The 25,050-nt window shown below is 39.0% G+C and overlaps 1 protein-coding gene across 1 annotated transcript; it reads left to right on the forward strand.

Moving 5' to 3' along the window:
* The first annotated feature begins 1,358 nt into the window (after positions 1-1,358).
* ETNPPL (ethanolamine-phosphate phospho-lyase) lies at positions 1,359-21,415 on the forward strand. Its single transcript, XM_072624957.1, has 13 exons — positions 1,359-1,594; positions 5,737-5,855; positions 6,086-6,245; positions 8,705-8,779; positions 10,785-10,875; positions 11,832-11,948; positions 14,604-14,686; positions 14,974-15,199; positions 16,562-16,716; positions 17,720-17,809; positions 18,096-18,226; positions 18,697-18,728; positions 20,880-21,415. Exons 1-13 carry the CDS (start codon positions 1,539-1,541, stop codon positions 21,006-21,008), a joined length of 1,464 nt encoding a protein of 487 aa, XP_072481058.1. The 5' UTR covers positions 1,359-1,538; the 3' UTR covers positions 21,009-21,415.
* Positions 21,416-25,050: the final 3,635 nt, after the last annotated feature.

Here is a 25,050-nt window from a genome sequence, read left to right on the forward strand (position 1 = left end):
ATCTAATCCCTTCTCAGGGCTGAAGGAGATTGCCTTTAGGCAAGATTTGACTTTAGTCAGTGTGACAGAAAAAGCGATGTTAGTGTTCTTAACTAGACAAGAAGTGTTTGTTAAATTTCCAAGGTCACCTTTAATCTATCCACCTATCCAAAGATTTTTTTGTCCTCCACCTTTCACAGGAGCTTTTCCAAGGAAAAAGGAGGCTTTAAAAAAAATTATCATTTAATGTCTCTAGAGAAACTAAAAAAGTTTTTTAATTTGCTTTCACAAATCATGGTCCTAGAACTTGGTGTGCAATAGCATTCTTTAGCCTCCTTAGCTTGATAACTGTTTAGTTGTTCACTAAATGTGAAATTGGGGCAGCTAGGTGATACAGTGGATAGAGCACCAGTGCAGGAGTCAGGAGGACCTGAGTTCAAATCTCACCTGAGACACTTGACACTCACTAGCTGTGTGACCTTGGGCAAGTCACTTAATCCCAGTTGCCTCATCCTGGGTCATCTCCAGTCATCCCCATGAATATCTGGTCCCTGGATTCAGAAGGCTCTGGAGCAGAAGTGAGGTTGGTGACCTGCACAGCCCTCCCTCCCTCAAAACAAAGTCAAGTGCAAGTCATGTCATCATTTCTCTGATGGCATGGTCTTCTTCAGCAATGAAGGTCGAACACACACGCTCACACAAATGTAAGGTTAGATGATAAGGATTAATGCAATAGATTACATATTCTCTACCCACTGCATTTTGCTTTCATAAGTAATTATAAATGGTAATGAAATACACAGAGAACCGAATAAGAGATAATTATCCATGTATCCATGTTGACAAGTTATACCTGAGTTCATTTGATCTTCCCAACAACCCTGTGAAGGTCGGCGCACAGATGAAATTCTCTCCTTTTTTTGTAGATAAGGAAACTGAGGCTCAGACAAAGTATATCCACAGGTGCATAGCTATCGGGTGCCAGAAGCTGGACTCAGCTCCTGACTTCAAGTTCAGTGATTTCAAAGCCACACTGCCTCTCTGGGAGAAGACGAGAAGCAGAAAGAAGAGATGAGAGAAAAGAAAGTTAGGAAAACTAGAAAGAGAAAAGAAAAAAATAGAGATAGAGAGTATTAGGAAATCAATAGGGAGAAATAAGGACCACTAAGTCTGGGGCGGGTGGGGGGAATGGTGGTGGGTATGGCGATTAACTGAAAGCCAGGTTACTAGCCATGCAATTGGTAGCCCCAAGAAAAGGAGGAGGCGGAGGAGGTGGAGGAGGAGGAGGAAGAGGGAGAGGAGGAGGAGGAGAGGAAGGAGGGGTTTGTCAAAGGGCAAAGGCTGGGCAAGATATAAAAGGAAGATGACACTAACCTGTTAATGTCATCATTAATACCTACAACGGAAAGCAGTTTGAAGAGCTAACGAGTACCAAAGGGAGGTAAGTGCTGGGGCTGGAAAGTGACCAGACTCCATCCGTCGGCAGCAGAGCCGAGACCTTGAGAAGCGCAACTTGACGGATTCGCAGAAGTGCCCGGGTCCCCAGCAGCCTCAGAAATATGAGTGAGCTGTACAGCAAAGCCGAGACTATCTTGCTCCGGAGAAAACATCTCGGGTAAGCTCCTGGGCGCAGATCCACTTGGGCTTGGAGGGTCGAGGGCGAGCAGACTGACGGAAAGTACGCAAAGAACTGCTGGGTCACAGACGAGCTCTGCAGGGCCATGGGGGCCGGGCCGATCCTTGACCCTACGCCCTCTGCAGCCTCTCTGTACCCGAGAGTCGGAAGAGAGGAAACGAGGATGGTCCTGGGTGGCCACGGCTGACTGATCAGCCAGGCCCAAGCGGAGCCGGGTGCAGCAGCCTCACGGTCCCCAAACTAGTGCCCGCACGCATACATATGGTAATACCCACGCACCTGCGTGCTAATACCTACCCTGCATATGCACACCTGCCTATGTTAATACCTGCCCAGCCAGGCTAGCGGATTTCTCCACAGCCAGGGGTTTGGGGGGTAGGGTGGGATTCCGCGCGCGCGCACACACACACACACACACACACACACACACACACACACACACACCACACACACCGCGCACACCGCACACACCACACACCACACACACACCACACACACTCACACACCACACACACCACATACACCACACATACACCACACACACACCACACACACACCACACACACACCACACACACCACACACACCACACACACACACACACACACACACATCATTCATCTCGATGTCCAAGCCCAGGGCGAAGGTGACCGTCTCTGCTTCGGACTCTGCTCAAGGAACAGGAAGGAGCCTGCTTCTCTCCAGAAAGGGAAAAAGGTGGCATCGCTTCCTCCTCCCTTCTCCTGTACCACCCCTTCTCTTGTGTCACCTGGGGCTCCCCTGGCCTGAGCTGCGCAGCTTCCCAGGGAGCCGCTGCGGGTGGACAGCAGGAATCGTGCATCAGAGCCCCGAAGAAATGCATAGCTCTCACTCACACCCACTTCTAGGAAATTTTCCACTAGGGCCTCGAGATCTGTAGTGACGCCCTGTGTGGCCCGCTCGGCAGCCACTAGTTCTTCAGAAGTCTCTTAGACCCAGAACGGTCGCATTCTTTAATGGGGACCTTTCCTTCCCCCGGCCCCCCACCCCACCGCTTAACAGTGCCTGGCACAGAGTAGGTGTCTAATAAATCCTTGCTGCCTGACTGCACATCACCTCCACCCCCGACTCCTGCCCAGCAGGTACTGGGGCAAGAGTAAATGGAACGGGACCGATTGGCCCAGCCAAGCAAGGCTCTGGGGGTAGGGGACGAGAGTTCTAATCTGGTTCTTTCTAGCTGCAATGCCTCCCCATCCACTCTGCCCCGACAACCTTGCATTGTGTATTCTTAGACATACACGTTGTCTTCAGGATTTGTTTCATTTCTGTATTTATATAATCAGCTCTTGGCACATAGTGGGGGTGCTTAAGAAATGCCTTTTGATTGACGTGATTGGGACCAGTGGGTAGAGGGATTCGGTTCTCTCTGGGACTATGGCAAGTAGCATGCTAATAGAGGAGGGCCTTAGAGAATTCTGAATGTTCTCTAATTTTCTTCTTAGAGAAAGATATATTCAGGCTACCGAAGCTACAAGAGTGTTTGCCAAAGCCAGCCAAAGAGAAGCTTTGTCCTCTGAGAACTAAGCACCAGTTTTGTTGTTTTGTTGAGTTTTTTTTTTTTTTGGAAGCAAATAATAAAAGGAAATTGAATTTGATGAGTGAGTTCCTAATACTTCATAGTCACAGTTCCTAGGTGACTATTGAATTTAACTAATATTTAATAAGTGCTTACTATGTATTAGATGCCAGAATATAGAGTCCAAACAGTCTGTCCTCAAAGATTCTAAGGAGTAAAGACTATAGAATTTCTTTTTATTTTTCCCCACTTAAGAGTATTTCTAAATTACATGTAAAGGTAGCTTTCAAGATTCACTTTTATAAGATTTTGAGTTCCAAACTTTTTCTCCCTGCCTTGCTCTTCTCCCCACTTGTCCCCAAGATGGCAAGCAATCTGATGTAAACAATATATATATGTGTGTATATATATATATAATCATATTAAACATATTTCCACATTAAAATCTATAGAATTTTAAACTGAATGGGGCCTTAGAAATTATCTAGTCAAATCCCCTCATTTTACAAGTGGGGAAACTGAGGTCTTCAAAAATCACCCATTAAGAGGCAGACTTAAAACTCAAACTCACTCCTGATCCAAATCCAGCAGTCTTTCCTGCACGCATTATAGTACAGAGGCTAATTTAACCATGCAAGAAAAACTCAGACCACTTTTACCTGATAAAACTCCTAGATCTTGGTAGCAACCTCCCTACTCTTTTGTTCTTCCATTCCTTCATTATTACATCATTTCTTGAATGCACATATATACACAAATATGTATGTCATGTGTATATCATTCATGTGAGGAAATACCCCACCCCACCGCTATGTTCAATTGTCCTGCCTCTGGCACTCCTGGCTGTGTGACCCTGCACAAAACGCTTAACCACACAATGATATAGATAACTTTATGACTGAGTTGGGGAAAATGGAAACTATACCTGGAGTTGCAGAGCAGACTATGAATTGCATTGATAGAGTTCCCTCAGTATAATCAAGAGCAGTATAAGTATATTTATTTAATAAATTGCACATTTGCTCTAATGATGGTTAAAGAATCATAGATGTACAGTCCCATCTAGCTACAATTTTTTTTTTTTTGAGGAAGAGTTAGAGTTAAGTGACTTGCCCCAGGGTCACACATCCTAGTAAGTGGCTGTGGCTGGATTTGAGCTCAGGTCCTCCTGACTCCAGAGCTGGTGCTCTGTTCTCTGAGCCACCTGGATGCCCCTAGAAATGTTTTAAGGAAAGGTTAACTTTTAGTCACATGAATAAGAAAATGTTGACAAGCGGTTAATAGAATGGAAGTTTATTTTGTAACTGCTCATAATAAGCATAGGGGATAACAAGCTGGTTTTGTACTTGGGGAAGATAGAGTTCAGAGTTCAAATCCTGCCTCTAATATACAATTGTTGTGGGACCCTGAGTATGTTATTTAACCAGTCACCAGTCTAGTTACAGCACTAAGCATTGGGGATACAAAGAAAGGTGAAAACAATCCCTGCCCTTGAGGAGCTCACATTTTAACGGGAGACAACAAATAACTGTGCAAACAGATATATACAGAATAAACCTGGAATAATCAGTAGAGGGAAGGCTCTAGCATTAAGGTTGATACCCTCTGTTCTCTTAATGAACCGTGCTTAGGATTTTTATGAAATTTGTTACCATTTTAATAAGCCTGCAAGTTGCAATTAGTGCTGATCTGTATTGACATAGGACGTTTCAGCACCTGGGAGCTCCATAGACAAAATTAATGGTTGAAGGTATGGGAATTATTACTTTTAATGTATATGTTTTATATATCGTTTAGTCATTCAGTCATGTCCAACTCTTTATGACCCTATTTGGGGTTTTCTTGCCAAAGATACTGGAGTGGTTTGCCACTTCCTTCTCTAGCTCATTTTACAGTTGAGGAAATGGAGGCAAATCGGGTTAAGTGATTTGCCCAGCGTCACATGGCTCGTAAGTGTCTAAGGCTGAATTAGAACTCAGGAAGATGAGTCTTCCTGACTTCAGGTCTTTCACTCTAACAGCTAACTTGTTTTGTATGTACTTATTGATTTCAACTATTATAGAGAAGTTTATTTTTAAATGCTCATAGATATCCTTAATTTACAAATGGAAATACTGAGCTTTCATACTTTTATTCTCTCTGGAAAAACCTTTATGACAAGTCTAAATTATTAAGTCAGTTAAGTGGCATAATGGATAGAGTAGTGGGTTGGGAGTTGCTTCTAGAGGTCCTGTCCTACTCTAAATCTGTGATCCTATAAGATTGTGCCTCAGTTTACTCATGTGTAAAATGAAGATGCTGTACTTGATAGCTTCTGAGGTCCCTTCCAGCTATGTCTGATTCTATGAAATGTACTTTAAGATTTTTTTTCCTTTTAGTAATCTTTTTGGTTTTGGCATAGCCCCTTGATATGAATCTTCCCTAACAAGCTTCCCTAAGCCATTCCATCAAGCTATAGATTTGACTCTGTCCTCTGAAGTACTTTCTAGTTTGGAGAATGTCTGATGTCTATATGATTCTGAGTAATGGCTAGTAGACCAAGACTGCCTTTCTGTCATGATTTTTAGACCATCCTGTAAAGTTTTCTTCGCCAAGGATCCCCTCAAGATAGTTCGGGCAAAGGGCCAATACATGTTTGATGAAAATGGGGAACAATACCTGGACTGCATCAATAATGTTGCTCATGGTGAGTGCAGAGGGATACATTTGGTGGCCAGGGCAGATTTATGGGAGCTAATCTATGTTCCCGCAGTTGTCAGTGGTTCCTTCAGGCACTGACTAGTGCCACTTGTCTGGATCAACAGGTGAGAAGGGGAGACAGTCACATTTCTTCTGTGTCACTTGGTTCTTCCCTTTGTTTCCCAGGCATTTGGAAGTGTAATAAATTTCCTGGGCTATTTGTTTCCTAAATTTCAGTGGGACACAGTCACCCAGAAGTGATCGAGGCTGCTGTGAAACAGATGGAGTTGCTAAATACAAATTCTCGGTTCCTCCATGACAGCATTGTTGAGTATGCCAAGCGCCTTTCTGAAACTCTGCCGGAGAAACTATCTGTTTGCTATTTTGCTAATTCAGGGTATGTTTCAGGACTTGTTTTTCTTTTCATTTTGGTTCTTTCCCCTTCCTGTTTTATTTCTTTCATAAATGTATCACCAATTGTGTTTTCAGGTCCATATATTACTGCAAGTGTCTGTAGATTATTTCCTGGAGTATATGGTACACCTGAGAAAGTATTCACCTACTTTGAGAACAGCCCAGGCTAATAATTTACTCATTAGCATTAGGCAAACCAGCTCAGTTCAATTCAACAAACATTTATTAAAATCTTAGTATGAGCCAATCATTGTGCTAGGTGCTCAGCAAAGACAGAAACAAAACAGATCCTACCCTCAATGAGCTTATGTTCTATGAGATAACCAATTTTTTAAATTGGCACAATTTCCTGTCACCCAGTGGAGAGAAAAAGGCTAGATGTTACAGATGCTTAAAGTCATCTTGGGCACTATAGTAAAAGTCATGTCAAAGAGGTGTTCATGTTGGTAAACATAACCAGTCAAAAGTCTGCCCCAAAATAATTAGCGCCTCTTTGACAGGGTAGGGGTAGTCAGAGATCTGATGAAAATTCTCCTCATCAATACAGGAATGAGGGATTTTGCCATAAAGAGAAAAAGAAAACTACTCAACAGATTATCATTTCTATTAGATATTTCTTAAGATAGTCAATCTGGCACCTTCTAGAAGCATCGAAATATGGCTTAAAGAAATTCAAGTTATTTCTATGATTTTTAAGACATTCCAGAATGAAGTGTTTATTTAACCCTAAACTTTTTTCTCTTGTAAAGAATTTCAAGACAACGCTAGGATCTAAATTACAGTTGTGAAGCATTCTTGTCTTCTCTAAGTGAAATCTCACGAAATAATGGTTGACTCTCAGTCTCAAGATTCATATGCTGATGGAGGTGCATTAATGATTTCATGAAGTCCTTAACAGATTCCCAGCATCTCTATTCATGTGACTTTCTAAGAATCTTCAAAGAGTTTGCCTTTCTTTTAGTTTCAAGTATACCCTCTTAACACCAAAACGCTGGCCCCAGTGACGGGAGATAATATTTACCTCTTCTTCCTTTGGGGTCAACTAGGTGATGCTTAATTGTGAAGGCTTATCTTTCTGAGTTCAGATCTGATCTCAGACACTTACTATAGCTGTATGACCCAGTTTGCCTCGTTTTCCTCATCTGTAAAATGAGCCAAGAAGGAAATAGCAAGCCACTCTAGTGTCTTTGCTAAGAAAATCTCAAATAGGGTCAAAAGAATTGGATACAACTCAACAACTTCTTTTAATGTAATATCTTTAGATTCTGTGAAGGTGAAGCAAGTAGGGAGCAATTTTTATTACCTCCATTTTATAAGAAAATGAAACAACTAATATTTGCCTGACACATTTGCTAAATAGCAAATAGGAACAGAATTTGTACTTCCCACTGTTGTAACCAAGCTTAACAAAGCCCTCTTATTGTCCTAAATGTTAGCTTTACTGCTGTGGGTGGTTGAAGCTAAGGCTTAAAAGGGACCAACAGTATTCGTTTTCTCAAATATGTCTGCCTCTCTATCAATGCTGAGACCAAATCACCAGAAATGGATGAGGCAGCATGACATTGTAGATAAGACCTGGGTTGAAGTCATATCTTCAACACATTAACTGTATGACCCTAGGCAAGCTACTCATCTTCTGGGACCCAGGTCCTTCATCCATAAGACGAGGGATTCAGGTTCAGTGGTTTCTAAATTCCCTTCTACCTTTAAATCCATAATCCTGTGGTCTTTTGATAGGAGTCAGGAAGACCTAAGTTCTAGTCCTGTCTCTGATATATACTGGATTTTTTACTCTTGGCAAGCCTCCTAACTTCTAGGTAACTTTTTGAGGCTACTTGTTACAAAGCACGTGCATTGGTATTGGGAGTTTCTTCATTGTGAATTCCATGTGCCAAATAGAATTCCAATTCTAGTGAAAGAGAAGAGAGGGAAGGAAGGAGTGAGAAAGGAAGGAGGGAAGGAGGGGAGGGAGGAGAAAGGGAGAAAGGGATTGAAGGAGGATGGAGATGAGAGGAGGAAGGAAGAGGGAAAGAGAGGAAGGGAGAAAAAAGGGAAGAAGAAAATGGCTGTTTGACAAAAACTACAGCTGAGGTCTAGCATCTGAAATGCGTATTGTTGTGCACATTATAACTTCAGTTGGAATTACAGTTCAAGCTGTTAATTGCTTTTCCTAGCTGACAAGAATTAAAATAAGGTGTGAGGTTATAAGGAAGAGTCAGTGAGGATCAAGGAATACAACCAATGCTTGGTATGATGATGACCTAGCCACTTTTATGTAATATCCATGTTTAATATCAAGGCATACTACTGAGGCATGTTTGCATCTGACATTTTATTTTATTTTTTAATGAACTTGTTCCTGTCTTTCTACAAACAATTATGTGAATGAGGATCTCAAAAAGGACTACATATCACCTGCCACCCTAATGTGTTCTTTCCTAGATCGGAAGCCAATGATCTTGCCTTAAGACTGGCTCGGCAATACAGAGATCACCAAGATGTGATCACACTTGACCAGTAAGTCTGCAATTAGGCAATTATAAATGAATCCAGCTCATTTTTCTGCACTGTTTTGAGTTGGAATAGAACACAAAGTTACATATTAATTTAATATGTCTCAATAGACATTTAAGTATGGTAAGTGAAGGGTGGATATAGGGTTTAATGTTTTCTATTTTTTCATTAATTGCGGATTTGCAAGACCAGTACCAATAGAGCCTGTTCTGATTCCTAAAGACTTTGCTTGAGAAAAGGTTAAGCTGATGCCAGGGAAGTAGTAGTGTTTTGCTTAAAATATTTGGACCTCCTGAAACAATTAACTAGGATATTTATTGCTACACATAACTTGGGGTAGGAGAGAGGAGCAATATTTTTCCACTCAATCATGATTTTTTAAATATCCAACTTTATTTAAATTGTAAACTATTATATAGACCCCTTCAAGAAAAAATTTTAAAGAAAAAATATGTATGAACATTTATGTGTGCAGGTATAAACTGAAGGAATACACATAATTATCATGTAAAATAAATATTTGCTGTTCATTTTTTTTTTCATTTTCTCATGCAACTTTAAGCATTTTATTCAAGTTCATTCCCACCAATCTCAGTCTTTATCACATTTGGTGTTTTCTCTTTTCACAGTGTTGTTCTTTACCATCTATCCCAAGCAGCATTCTTAGAAGTCACAGTTCATATTTTGAGAAAATACTCTTTCTTAACATCGTTAAATCCACAGCAGAGTAGATCCACCAATAACATCTTAATTTTTCCACCTGATATATAAGTATACCCTACCCTGCCTCCACCCTTAACAAAAGCCAATCAGGACACAACTGGCAAGTTGTCTTTCAATGATTTACTTATAACCACCATTCTTTGTCATTTAAACATGTTTGGCAACTGTTAACTCCAAGTAATAACTATGTAACGCTGTCTTATCTGGGTCACTATAGAAAAGGGAGTTGAGATGATCACTGACATGCATCAGTCAACTCATCCAAATTATTAGTTTAAAAAAAAAAGCAATATTTTCAGACTTAGCATATTGAAATTAGATTATTTACCTCTTGACATTTACCCTGAGGTGCTATTTTTGTCACGTTTGTAGGATAAATCTGGAGAGCTTGGAACTTTCTGACCTACTCCATCATCTTCCCAGAATTCTCCAAAATAATTTCTTTTGAGAACTTGAAGTTACAGAATATAACCTTAAATGTCTTTAAATAGGGCTTTTAAAGTGGTATCTATAGTGGTGGGTATTGGGGGGCGTTTCCTTCTGGGCACATAGTTCCAGTGAAGGGCACCTTTGACATTGGAGAAGATGGAGAAAATAGATCATCACCTCCCCACTCCACTCCTTCCAGGACTGATACTTAAGCTTTTTCTTGAAGTCCCCCTCCCACAGAAGGGCTAATTTTTTGCCAGCCAATGACCTGACTTTCTAAATGTGTCAGAGAAACTTTCACACTTTATAAGCATTTCAAGTTATATGTGAGTGTGTGTAATATACGTAATAGAGTTTACCACATTAATACCTTATTACCTGCCCATGCTTCAGTGGGGGAAAAGGGAAGACTAATTCTATCTAATATGTAAAAATTAATTTCTACATATATGATTTCAAGGCTCAACAATACAAGGTAGGAAATCTCAAAACAAAATCAATTATGTCCACTTTATCAAATCTAATGTTTCATCAGCAAAAACACTTGTTTCTACACTGAAAATATCATCTTTAAAGTCCCGAATCTTTCCCTTTCCTTTTCTCTTTCATGCATACATACATGCATATGTACACATATACATATATGTTATGTATGCATGTGTGTATATATATTGTACATACATAATACTGAAGAGACTAAGAGAGAACAATTGCCAAATTGACCATGTGAAGTGGAGTGTGTTTCCCAGGACTGGGTGCTATTTTCTTCATTTTTTTCTTGATTATGGAATAATATTAATTTTAACATATTAGAAGAAAACTCCCTCGAAGTTGTATGCATCACTCTTCCTTTCAGTGCCTACCATGGTCATGTTTCTTCCGTGATTGAAATCAGTCCGTATAAATTTCGAAAAGGCAAAGATGTCAAGAAAGAATTTGTGCATGTAGTAAGTATATATTAATCTCACCTGCCCTGGGAAATACAATTGCACTTTGACCTGACACTTTCACTGAGATTAATTTCTGGGGATGGCTACTACCAATGTGTCCTTGAGTCTCTTTAGAATTTTCCTTGCCAGGGTGGACAACCTAGTTACTGTCCTTATGCCTGAGTTACTTCATCACAGCTAAACACAAAATGATGTAGTCAATTTTTAAAAACATTAGTGATCCTGTAATTTTCAATCCTTAAAGACTGAGTCCCTTCTTTGTGTTCTCAAAAGAACAATAGTCTTTTTTCCCCATAATTTTAAGCTCTGGAAGTAATGCTTTGTAGTTAAAGCATTCATCAGTTAGTTAAAATGAGCACTAACTCTTCTCTCCTTTCCTCCTCCCACTGTCTGCCTCATAGTAGACAGTATGTTACAGTGGAAAGGACAATGGCTTTAGTCAGAAGTTGTTTTGGTTTTTGAGTCATTCCAGTTGTGTCTGATTCTTCATGACTCTATTTGGGATTTTCTTAGAGATACTGGAGTGATTTACCATTTCCTTCTCCAGCTTCTTTTACAGATGAGGATATTGAAGCAAACAGGGTTAAGTGACTTACCCAGGGTCACACAGCTAGTAAGTGTCTGAGGCCAGATTTGAACTCAGGAAAAGAGTCTTCCTGACTCCAGGCTCAGTTCCCTATCTGGGCAGCCCAGGACCACCTACTTGCTTAAATCTTGTCTCTGATGTTCACCAGCTGCATGAGCTTAGGCTGTTAAAGCCCCTCGGGACCTCAGTTTCTTCATGTATGAATCAGGGAGCCTCGGTGGCCTCTGAGGTATCTTCCAGATCTAAATTTTAGGTTCCTATCACAATACAGTTGGGCTAAATGACCCTTACAGCTCGAGATCTATGATTCTATACAAATATCATGCTAAATTTTCAGTGCAGAAAACCTGTCTCCTGATGCTTTCAGGCACCAGCTCCAGATATCTACCGAGGGAAATATAGAGAGGACCACCCAGATCCAGCAGATGCTTATGCAGAAGAGGTGAAGAAAATTATTGAAGAAGCCCAGAAAAATGGGCGGAAGGTTTGTATTTGCCATTATAAATGTAATTTAACATCTTTCATAAATTGGTTTGAAAAGGGACTTGGAGTTGAGGGGTGAGCCAAAATTTTATGGACCTAATTTTCATTAGATTCTTTTATGATATTCTTTTTGCATTTTCATTGGTACAAACTACAAAAGGCAGGCCCTGAAGTTTGTTGGCAAGAAGAAGAATGGTGAACTTGATTTGGGATTTCTCCAGTGTAGGAGACTCCTGTCATGACCACTGCTTTCTCCCCCTTGCATTGTGAGATCATGCTCTGAGGGTCAAAGTATTGGGCAAATGACACCTCCATGTCTCTTCTCCAGTCTCTCTCTAACCTATCAAAAAGAGTGAGGGTGAGGACCGTCAAGATGCTGGGAGGAAAAGTGTCCATTCCATTAGCAAATGACACCAAGGGCTTATGTTGACTTGAGAAGGGGACATAGTAACCCCTGGGTTCCAGAACCAAACTAGGTTTCAGACAAAGATTTTAGTGCATCCTCAGAACTGGCTCAGCCTTTGGAAAATAGGGAAGGTCTGTACCCTGTCACATCTTCTACAGTCTGAAGGAGAAGTCTTATCAATGTGGACCCAACCTTTAAAGTCTAAGCAAGTTCCCAACAGTCAAAAACAGAGCAGGGCAGAAAATTGTTAGTTAGCCGGTCATTTTTCATCTTAACTGAGTCCAATTTCATGTCCTACATTGAACTTACTTTGGGGTTTTAAAAAGCATAGAATTTTGGGAGACTCTGACAAGTGAAATCAGGAACATGTGGATTTAGATCCTAATGGTGATCTTTGATACTTGTATGACAGCATTTCAAGGAATTCCATAGGATTGCCTTCTAGATTACAGAGCAATCACAGCCAAAGCAATCTTGTCCTAGCAGGTCATTAGTCAATCTCTAGCCTAGATCAAGAATTCGTAACCTGGAACATGTGACCTGTGTTTTTAAAATATTTTGATATAATTATTTCAGTAGAATTGGTTTTCTTTCACAATCCTTTTTACTTCATTATGCAAATAAAACATTATCCTGAAAAGGTGTCCATGGGCTCTACCGAACTGCCAAAGGGGTCTGGAAAGAACGCAAAGCTTATGAACCCTTAATCTAGATATACTATATAACATTTGGGGCTTTAAAAAAAATATATATATATTTATTACTAACAGAGTCTTCTCATCTTCCTCCTTTTCCTTCTCTTTCTCCTGCATATTTCTTCCCTCCTCTTCCTGCCCTCCTCCTCCATGTTTTCTTCTAGATCTTGGCAGTGTATACCACCAGGAGCAAAAAATACACACAGTTGCACAAGAGGTGAAAGTCGCCCATGCTCTTGGGAGTTTCCTGCTTTTTGACTATAATGAGTCCCTTCAATTTAACATCTACCTCTTTATGCACACATTACTGATCAGCAATGTTTCCAGGAAGACTGCACTCTCCATTTCATGGCAAATGTTGGTGTCACAGGAGGGTTGCCTAAGTTGTATGGGAAGCAGTCAATAAAATAAAATTGGTGCTACCTCCCCCTTATAGAGATTTGGTTGACACCCTACCCAAAGGATGTGGAGCTGACAAAGGAAGCCAGATATAAGAAGGAAGCTTCAAGAATGTGAGAACTACGGACTTTGTCCTTTGTTCTGAGAGAACCATTTTCTCTTTTCCATCTTTGGTCACTGGAAACACTCCAGTTGGTGGCACACTATATGAAAACTCTTGAACTAATGTAAAGGTTCTATATGCAAGAAAGCCATAAGCTAGGTGATATAGTAGCTCCCCATACTGAACTTGGAGCTAGGAAGACCTGATTTCAAATCCTAACTCAGGTACTGACTAGCCATCTCTCTGAGCAAGTCATTGAACTTGATTTCCTCATTGATAAAATGGGGATGAGAGTATTAATACAACTTCTTTGAGGTTATTGTAATGATCAAATGATCAAATTCCTATAAAAGTACTTTGCAAACCTTAATATGCTCTATAAATGTTCACCATGATTATTATAAGAGAGGCAGTATGGCATAGTCAATGGAGAGATACATGGCCTTGGAACCAAGAAAATCTGGGTTCAAATCTGTTCTCTGATGATTACTGGCTATATGACCCTGGGCAAGTAAGTCACTTAACCCCAGTATTCTAGACAACTCTTTAAGATTGTAAATTGCAGAGAAGGTCCCAAACTGCATTGACTATTTCCTCATCTGGAAGTTTTCTGTACCAATGCAATAGCAAGCCCAGTCTTCATCATCATCATCATCATCACTGTGTAGAGAGAAGGCAATTCAAGCTATCTTTGCTTTCATGGATTGCCATTATTAGTGCTACATATTCTCAAAATGTGCCCAGACTCAGAGCATTGTAATGATGGCCTGAGTGAAAATTAAATTTATAAATATCTAACTATCCCTCTTTTTTTATCCATGCCTTTTGGCTGATGATGCAGCCCTTTGGGACTGCGCTGAATTGGTGATCCATGCCTCACACCTTGTGCTTGATGGAATCCTAATGAGAGCTTTCCATGGTATCATTGTATGGTTCCTTTGTCCCATCTGCAGTGTTCTTTTCTAGCACATTCTTGAAGTTAGTTGATTTGTAAGGAAAATATTCTGGTCACAATTAGCTGGATAGACTCTGACTTCATTTCTTTTCATGTAGATTGCTGCTTTTATTGCTGAGACCATGCAGAGCTGTGGAGGCCAAATCATTCCACCAGCAGGCTACTTCCAGAAAGTGGCAGAGTAGGTACTGGGCTTGGGGTACACTGAGCATTGTAACAGTTACTGACTGGAGACTGTTTTTGCCCATTTGGGTCTTCTTTGTTCTCCAATATTGTAATAATCATTTTACTTGGTGCAAACCAAGTCACAATTCATTTAGTAAACTTACTCTGAGATACAATGTGTTCCCACATTTTAATATGGAAATCCAGTAATTGTCTTGTAAAGCAATTGAGAAAACTCCCCTCCTTTTTTTGATAGCCATGGAGATGTCTCTTTGTTTTTCATTATGTCCCTTTACTTTTCAGATATGTCCACAAAGCTGGGGGTGTATTTATAGCTGATGAAGTTCAAGTTGGTTTTGGTCGAATTGGGAAACATTTTTGGAGCTTTCAAATGTATGGTGAAGACTTTGTACCAGACATTGTTACCATGGGCAAACCAATGGGCAATGGACACCCACTGTCTTGTGTTGTGACAACCCAAGAAATTGCAGAAGCCTTCAGTGCTTCTGGAATGGAGTATTTTAACACGGTAAATTTTTATTTTCAGATAAATATTTTTATGTTTCTATTTTTATTATTTCATATACATATAGTTTTATATATATACACACGTATATATTATATATACATACATATATATGTATCTATCTATCTATATATATATCTATATGTAGTTTCCCCAAACATGGTAAAAGGTAAAATGAGCATTCTATCAAATAAGTTTCTTACTTCAATTCAATATGCATTTATTGTCAGTGATTTTGAGGAAATCACTTCCTCAGTTACCTCATCTGTAAAATAAAGGAGGTTGGACTACATGGCCTCTGAGGTAGATATCCCTTTCAGTTCTTTATCTAGGATGCTATGAACTTCTTAAATGGCGAGTATATGAAAGACAGTGTTCTGAGTTCCAGGGGTTCCAAGATGAAGCAGGACACATAGTTGCTGCTCTTTAAGAACTTAACAGTTGAATAGATTGGAAATAATTACTCCAACCCCTCAAAGAAAAGCTCTTTGGTAGGGAGCTTGAAGAGGAAGAGAGCTCCAAAAAAAAAAAAGGCTATTAAAAAATTTGAACAAGGGTCTTTATCCAGCAGAGGCATGAAGAGAATCCATTTCTGGCAGGAGAAGGAAAAAAGCAGGAAGGAAGAGGCAGAAACAGGACAGTGCAGCATGAAAACTTAGAGACTAAAATAGGACAGTACCATAAAAACAAAAGAACTATCCCCAAAATCCTAGCCAAACTCTGACTAGAGTAAGTTAGGTGCCATTTGCCTTGTTAAACCACAGGCATAGTTGCATTTCATTTATGGATGACATGATCCTTGTATGTGTTTCACATTACATATAAGTTCATAAATCACCTTTAAAGCCTTTAGATTATGAGGCACCATTTAAAAAATAACCTAATGATGTAAGGCTTTGGCTATAACAGTTGCTGAATTTTTGTTCTGGGAGAGTTTTGTTGCTTTGAAGATTTATCCCCAATCACTTTTGACTTTAAGGCTTGAAAAATTGATGCTTGTAGAGCATAGGATAAATGAATTTGGTATCACTCAAAGTCAGATTCAAATTTAGTGAAGTTCAAATCTCATAAAACTATTGGTGAGTGGCCAGAAGAGGACAGTTTAGCTTTAGCTGTTGGCTTTGCCCGAAATTGCCTCATATTAAACAGTCAGTGAACTGTAAAAAAATATTCAACTAATCTGTGACAACCAATTTGTCCTAGATATTGAATTATAAAAGCCTTGATGGTAAGTAAAAAAGATGCCCTTCAAATTTAATCTTGCCTTGCTTCTGAGCTGAAGAATTTTGACAGATTGCTGGTAGATTACAGGAGACCACTCATCCAACTGTTGGGTTGGGTTTTGTCTACCATCTTTATGCACAGTATGGAGGAAATCCAGTCTCCTGTGCTGTTGGCTTGGCTGTCCTGGATATAATTGAAAAGGAAGATCTCCAAGAAAATGCCACACAGGTTGGAAATTACCTAATTGAGCTACTGAATAAGCAAAAGACAAAACATCCATTGATAGGAGATATCAGGTATGTTCATCAAGCAGGAATCATGTGGCTAGATAATTGTATGATAATATTTTGACCCTAGAAGTATGTTCCTAACTCAGTACTCAAAAGGCCTAAAAATAAATGAGTTTTCCCTCCATTTTACACTGTAGATCTTGAAGGAATATGGTTTTTTGAGTCCATTAGAATATAAGCACCTTGAGAATTTCCTCCACACTTAGCACGTAGTAGGTGCTTATCTGATGCTTCATGCTGTTGTTGTTAAAATTAAGTGAGAATCTGTCCTTTTCAAAAGTATAAGCTGCCATCTACTAGGCAGCTAGGGAAGGCAGTTAATGGAATGCTTGGTCTGGAGTCAGGGAAAAATCTGAGTTCAAAACCTGCCTTAGTCACTTATTAGTTGTATGACCTTGGGCAAGTAGTAACTTAACCTCCCTAATCCTGAATTTTTCTTTCACTTGTAAAATGAGGTTAAATAATAGCATGTAACTAACTCCCAAATTCTACGAGCATAAAATGAGTTACTATAGGTAAAGTATTTTTTAAACATTTATTATAGCAATTGTCCTAAGAAGCTAAAGAAAGTTGAATTATTATCTTTAGAGAGGCAATATGGCATTATGAAAAAAATTGGCTTTGTAATCAAGAAGATATAGGTTCAAGTCTGTTCTGCTACTTACTGGCTCTATGATCTTAGGCAAGTTACTTAGTTTCTGAATAGTTCAAAAGACTTGGAAAAGAGATAAAGGCTTTTCTCATTTGTCAGTCAAGTAGAAAAAAAATAATCTTATTTTGAAAGAAATTGTTTCTAAAAACAATTAATAGCCTCTTACTGTGGTTTTGGTACCTTAAACTAGCCTGAATCTGCATTGGTTAGACATGGAAGGTCAGTGACCCACTTCGTTACCACTAAGTGAAGGTGAAACAGAAGCATTGGGGATAACACTGGGTTGGGGCTTTTTTGAGAAAATGAAGTATTGTCTCCTGATAGAATGAATACCATTTCCTCCTCCATCTTTCCTAGGGGCATTGGCTTCTTTATTGGAGTTGACTTAGTGAAGGACCAACAGAGAAGGACCCCAGCCACAGCTGAAGCACAGCACATCATCTATAAGTAAACACACCTTTTGTTTCTGAGTCTAGTTTGGCAGATCAGATATTTGCCAATCCAACTATGTCATGGAGTTTGAGAACTCTAGTCTTTGCTCCTCTTCCATCCAAGGAAAGGACAATTAATCATCTGCTATGTGGGTGGGATTATATGAGTGTGAGAAAGAGAACAGGAAATGAGGGTGGTGGTATGTTTGTGTGTATGTAGACCTGACTCCTGGAGGAGCTTTTTGCATTATTATTTTGAACTTTTGACATTTATTTACATCTATAAACATTTCTCTTACTAGGATGAAAGAACAGAAAATACTTATGAATGCTGATGGCCCTCATAGGAATGTTCTTAAAATAAAACCACCAATGTGCTTCACAAAGGAAAATGCTAAGTTCATGGTGGAACAACTGGATAAAATTCTAACTGGTTAGTCTTGCAATTCTCTACATTGTCCCTCTTTTTCATTTTTCTCTAATCTGATCTGTCCAAAATCCATCAAACTCTGTCTGTGCCCACAGCCTTTGAAGACAGAAAAGAGACAGTGGCAGAATGAGAAAAAGGCATGATGGATAGGCTAGAGTGGTGGGGATCTCAACTCCATTTGATTCACCACTCTCTTTTTAAGCATTTTCCCCTTAATTACTAGAGTTTCCTAAAGGAAACAATCAGGCTTTGTTTTCCTCTCACTTTTCAAAAGGACATTCTCCCCAGTCTAAATCACTGATTGGAGAAAGATTCTGGACACTGCTCTCCCCTGGTAGAAGGAATCTTCATTAGCATTTAATAACATTTCTCTTTCACTCGAACATCTCAACCAAAGTCTTCCTCATCACAGCAGAAAGCAGTAAAGGTTTGGTAACTGATTTTCTAATACTGTTATATTTTCCTTTATATAGTTTTAGAAGAAGCCACGGGAACCAGGACCAAAGTAAGATCCAACTTTCCTTTTTTTTTTTTTTTAATGGGGGTAGACGTGGTGAGGGATTGAAAATTTTCTAATAAGATACAGTGACCAAGTCTCCCTTATGAGCTTTGTGGTTTTGTATACACACACAAAATATCTGCCAAAATGAAGAGCTAGTAAGGATAATTCCCTTTCTCCCCTTGAATGAGTCAAGAACATCTTAGGCTGGTCCCTTCTCATTGGGGCGTAAGCAAAGGGACTCTCATATTTCATCAAAGGCATCCCCTTTTCTGTTGGGAAAGGGGTCCTATAGGATGCTGATACAGGAGGCCTTCAAAGAGCGGATCCTAACTGCAGAAAGGTCTTGATGGTTTAAGCCCCTGTCTTGGCTCTTAGGTACCAATATATTCATCTCCAGTCTCCTATACAACAGTTACCTTCACATCAGCAAAAGATCAATACTGAGAAGCCAAAAGACCATTATTTCACCCTGAAATGAATTAAAATGGAAAGCCCTAATGGAATCAGATCTTGCAAACTAACGGTTCTGTTGTAACACAGTATGGTTCCTGTGTGTTTTAGGTTTCTCCCAGTAGAGGGCCATTCCACAGGTGCAGTCTCTGCTCAGGGCCTTGGTCAAAGATCTTGGCAAAAGGAAGGCAAAATCCTGAGAGGATTTAATGACTTACTTGGACTCCTGGGATTATGTCCCATTTACACTGTATCTCTTGAGTGTATGTAGTTGTTTGTGCGATGTCTCCCCTTAAGAAGAATATAAGTTCCTTGAGGGTAGGGGTGGTGTTTTTGTATCCTCAACACATGGTATGATACATGCCACACTGCAAGCACTTAATTGCTTACTAAGTGACCGAAAGGTGCCAGCCTTTTCAGAAAGAACTTCTTGGGCTCAAGATCCCAAGGGCAAATGAAGCAAAGTCAGCAAGGTGTTTCTCATGTTGAACAGAGCATGAGGTAAACTCAGTGGCCCTCTGCCCCCAAAAAAGATTTGCCCAGTGGAACTAGTCCTGCATCACCTGCAGTGACAGCAGATGTTAGATGGCTGACCAAGAAGAGATGCTTCTGGAATCATGCTAAATAGGGACAGGAATTAGAACTGTGATTTCATTGCTACTGGAAATTGGTTTGGCACATTTTCAGTCAATCAGTCAGTCAGTCAATAAGCAATTATTAAAGGCTTATAATGTGCCATGCATGACTCTAAATGTTGAGGATACAAAGAAAGTCAAAACCACCATCCCTGTCCTCAAGGAAGCCTATATTTTTATGGAGGAGGCAACATGTGCAAAGTATGTACAGTGTAAACAGGAAATAATCTCCGAGGGAGACTTTGTCTGCAATTTAGACTCTGAGAGAGTTGCTTAGAGCGCCAAGAGGTTAACTTGCCCCACTGACACAGCCAATATGCTTCAGAGTTAGGACTTGACTCCTTGTTTTCCGGTTCCAAAGCCGCTGCTTCCTCGGCTACACCAGACCTGCCACGTGACTATAAATATTGGTCAGGAAATCCTGATCTGTAAAGGAAAGGATCTTTTCCCACTGGAAACCTGCTTTATTTTACCATTCAAGTTTAAGGGACATAAGCTTGGCCCAGTGTTCCCAATATACAGATTTGAAAACTGAGGTCCAGAGAAGTTAAGTAAGGGACTTGATCAAGACCGTACAGGTCCTAAGTGTCCATTTTCTGAAACTTTGGCTTGGATTCAAATTTGGTTGGGGAAGATTCTTGTAATTTAGCACAGTGCCTGACACAGAGTAAGTGACTAATACTTATATTCTCTTAGACCCATTACAATCATTGGGGATGTCAACTTTTTGGATCAAATGGAATTTGCTTAAAGGAAAACCATTAGATTTTCCAAAAATCACTCTCAAGTTTATATCAGGCACATTGTTTCACATTCATTTACATACTAGATACGTACAGATGTACAAATGCATACATTGTTTCACATGAATTGAAATAAAGTATCTGTGAAAGGGAAATGGGCTTAGGGACTTGAGTCCAGACTTTAAGCTCCCATTACTGGAAAGTATTTATGAAAAGACCAGAGAGGAAGGAGTTCAATTCTTGTCAATTACATGGAATATATCTACCCAGGGAAACTTGTTTAGCTTTGAATAATGCACTGGAATTTACTTGGGCTTATGTTGTAGAGCCTTAATGAGGCAAGCTCAGACAATGCCAGTGACAGCACCAGTGAGTTCGGTGAAAACACCAGTAAAAAGAGAAATGGATTGTATGCAGAAAAACATACAGTGCCTGGGAAAAGGATCAGGACATGAGACTCGTGGCTGCAGACAAATGGAACATCTGGCTTTAAAGAGAAGTAGAAGTGCCCAGCAATTTTCTTGGCTTTCCTTATTGTGATTAGCTCATGCACTTAAATGGGATGTAGAGCAATTTGTTCATTCTGTTTGGATTTGTAAATAACCCAATCAATAAGCAATGTGTAAAAACCAACTGCTAATCAAAGCACCTGTCCTAGGAAACCCTTGATCTTTGTGAATCAGAGTGCTTAATTTATTCTGCTCTATGTGAAATTTAAATATGTAAATTCAATATTAAATCCCATGTATATTGTTTACATTTTAATGATTAATGTTAGAAGGCAAAGCATAATAAGCTTCTTATATTTGAAGCTTAAGGGATCTAAATAAAATTTATCCTTACAATGATTTAATATGTAAAAGTATGTGTATAGATTGCAATAAAATCACACATCCTAATTTTCTATAAAAAAAACTTATCAAGTTTACATACACACACAAACACACACACATCCCAAACATTAACTAAGGAGTGATAATATATACCCAAAGTCTCAATGGGAAGAAAAAAAATAAAATTGAAAAATTGAAAAGTCTTTAACTTTTAAAGAGCAGATTAATGAAAACATTATTGGAGAAAAGACCAACAGATCATAGATGTAGCTGTGGAAGGGACCTTAGAAGACAGTGATGCTGATACTTTCATTTTATAGAAGAGAAAACAGATGAAGTAAGGTGTAAGTGATTTGTCCAAGATCAAACAGGTAGTAAATAGCTGAAACAGCACTGAAACCCAGGGTCCCAGACTCCAAAGTCACTTTGATTACATCATGCTACTGCCATTATTATTTAAATTAAGCACTCCTGAGGATCCATGCTCAACAATTCCACAGAAAAGACAGCTCACTGATATAGTATCAAGCACCCCAATATACATAGGAGGTCCTGCTGTACAGCTTCTTAGATGTACTTTTCTAAAAGGAAAGCAGCTTTTGAGGGGTCAATCTACTTCAGTTACATTCACCAAGAGAGAAAAATACAAGCAGGGAAATGAAGACCAACAGACAGGGTTTCCAACTGTCTGACCATTACAGTTACCAGAGAGAGTACACCAACATCTGGGTTTTCAAAGGCAGGAGGGAGGGGTTGTTGGGGGGAAGGCTCCTTAAAGGCTATCTCATCTGGTGCATGAACCTTCTTCCAAGAGTAAGCCCCAAAGTAAAACTTCACCTCAGAGTATATGTACACTTTTTAGAGCCAGAGAGCATGACCCTCATGACCCAGCGCCTCATTAGAAATTCTTAAAAGGTATCTGACGTCTATTAATGGGCCTATTCTAATTAACATTACAATTGGGAACCACCTGACCTAGACATTCTTTATGCTAAAGACTCCTCTTCCATGTTACAACATTTCAACTTTGGGGTTGAACCAGGTATTTGGTAGGATCCAAAGCTGTTTTCTGAGAAAAGCAGTACTTGTTGGTACTCCTGTATTATATACCTGTGACACAGGGTCCATTCTTTTAATTTTACATTATCTTCTATTTCATTAAATATTTCCCATGTAAAAAAAAAAAACATTTCTTTAATTTTGAGTTCCAAATGCTCTCCTACTCTTTCCCTACCCCTTGAAGAAAAGTAATATATATGTTATACATATGAAATAATGTAAAACTGTTTCCATTTTAACAATATTCTAAAAACACACACACCAAGAAGAAAAAAAGTTAAAAAACATGCTTCAATCTGCACTCTCCAGAGGCGGATAGCATTTTTCATCATGGGTCCTTTGGAAATGTCTTGGACAGTTGTCTTGAACAGAATAGTTAAATCCTTTATGATGAGATGTATTGAGAGAGTCAAATTCAACCCTTCCCCTTTTCCAACAACAAAAAAAAATCACTTTCACTTTGCATGTGATATATGATTTATACAGTTCTCACTCTAGCAAAATCTAGCATATCTGGAAATATAGTGACCTATACAAGTGAATCAAGTTAGGCTAAAGCAGTGTTTTCCAACTTTGGGAATTTAATAAAGCATTTGGGACACAAGAAAAGGAACTGAAGAGTAGAAAAGCAGGAGATACATATGTAAACTAATATATATACTCGTCATTCTCCTTCCTCCCCTCCATAGTTACTATTCACCTTAACTTCAGTCTTCCATACTAATATTAAACAAAAATTGGTGAGAGAGTGTAGACATGCTATACCAAGGACATTATGAAACACCAGTGTCATGGCACCTCCACTGGGAGACATGATACAGATGGTAAAATTATGATATCTAGAGAGAAAAGATCCTAACCCTCTTTCCCAGTGACTTCCTCTATGAAATCAGAGAAACCATTTAGATTTTGAGCTTTGATTGCTCCTACAAAATGTAAATAAAAGTTTGCAGTTATCCCATCGTGCTATGCAGGGATATTACAAGGATAAAGCAGATAATTGCTAGGAAAGCATTCTGAATTCTTCACGAGAAAATGTTATAGGAATACAGGACAATAATGAATGGTGCTTTTAAGAGTGAATCTGGGAATAGGTCTTAGAAATATTTTGTTTATTCTACCATCCATATATAGCTTCACTCAGATTAAGGCCAAAATATAATAATTACAGTAAATCTTAATGGGAATATGGGTCACAGTTTTAAAGCTTCTAAAGAGAGGTTCAAAAAAAGGTTTATTATTGTAGATTTAGGTACTAGGTCTAGGATTTCACTGGCAAGGGGAGCTCCCATGTAAGAGAACTCCAACAATTCAAGTCAACATATCATCTTAAGATAGTTGCTGAGAAATAAGAGTGTTGGATCAGTGGAATAGATTAGATATACAAGACACAGTAGTAAATGACCATAGTAACCTAGAGACTGCTAAACTCAAGGATCCCAGCTTCTTGGATAAGAACCCACTATTTGACAAAAACTCCTGGGAAAACTGGAGAACAATAGGACACAAACTAGGTATAGATCAACATCTCACACCTTATATACCAAGGTAAGGTCAAAATGGGTACATGATTTAGACATAAAGGGTGATGCCATAAGCAAAATAGAAGAGTAATGAATAATGTGGAGAAGGGAAGAATTCATAACCAAATAAGAGATAAAGAGCATTACAAAATGTAAAATAGATCATTTTGATTATATTGAATTTAAAAGCTTTTGCACAAACAAAACCAATGCAACCAAGATTAGAAGGAAAACAAATCTGAGAAACAATCTTTATAGCAAGTGTCTCTGATAAAGGCCTCATTTCTCAACTATATAAAGAACTGAGGCAAACTGATAAGAATACAAGTAATTTCTCAATTGATCAAAGGCAGTTTTCAGATTTATAATCATATGAAGAAGTTCTAAATCATTGTTAATTAGAAAAATGAAAACATTTCTTAGATACTACATTACACCTATCAGATTAGCTAATATGACAAAAAAGTTCAATGATAAATTTTGGAGAGAATGTGGGAAAATTGGAACTCTAATGCATTGTTGGTGGAATTGTGAACTGATTCAACCATTCTGAAGAGCAATTTGGAACTGTGCCCAAAGGGCTATAAAACCATGCATACCCTTCAATCCAGCAATACCACTACTAGGTCTATATCCCAAAGAAATCATGAAAAAGGCTTACATGTGCAAAAAAATATAGCAGCCCTTATCAGGGTGACAAAGAATTAGAAATTGAGGGGATGCCCATTAGTTGGAGAATGGCTGAACAAGGTGTGGTATGTAAATGTAATGGAATATTATTGTGCAATAAGAAATGATAGGCAGATTTTGGAAAGATATGTATGAACTGATACAAATTGAAATGAACAGAACCAGGAAAACACTGTACACAGTATCAGCAACAATGTATGATGATCAACTATGAATGACTCAGCTCTTCTCAGCAACACTGATCCAAGATAATTACAAAGGACTTATGGTGGAAAATACTATCCACTTTCAGATAAAGAACTGATGGACTCTGAATGAAGAGGGAAGCATGGGGTAGGGGAATATTACCAAACACAGTTGTAAATTTAATTGGTATTATTAACATTTTCCCT

The sequence above is a fragment of the Notamacropus eugenii genome, chromosome 7 (genome assembly GCF_028372415.1).
Source record: "Notamacropus eugenii isolate mMacEug1 chromosome 7, mMacEug1.pri_v2, whole genome shotgun sequence".
Lineage (NCBI taxonomy): Eukaryota > Metazoa > Chordata > Mammalia > Diprotodontia > Macropodidae > Notamacropus > Notamacropus eugenii.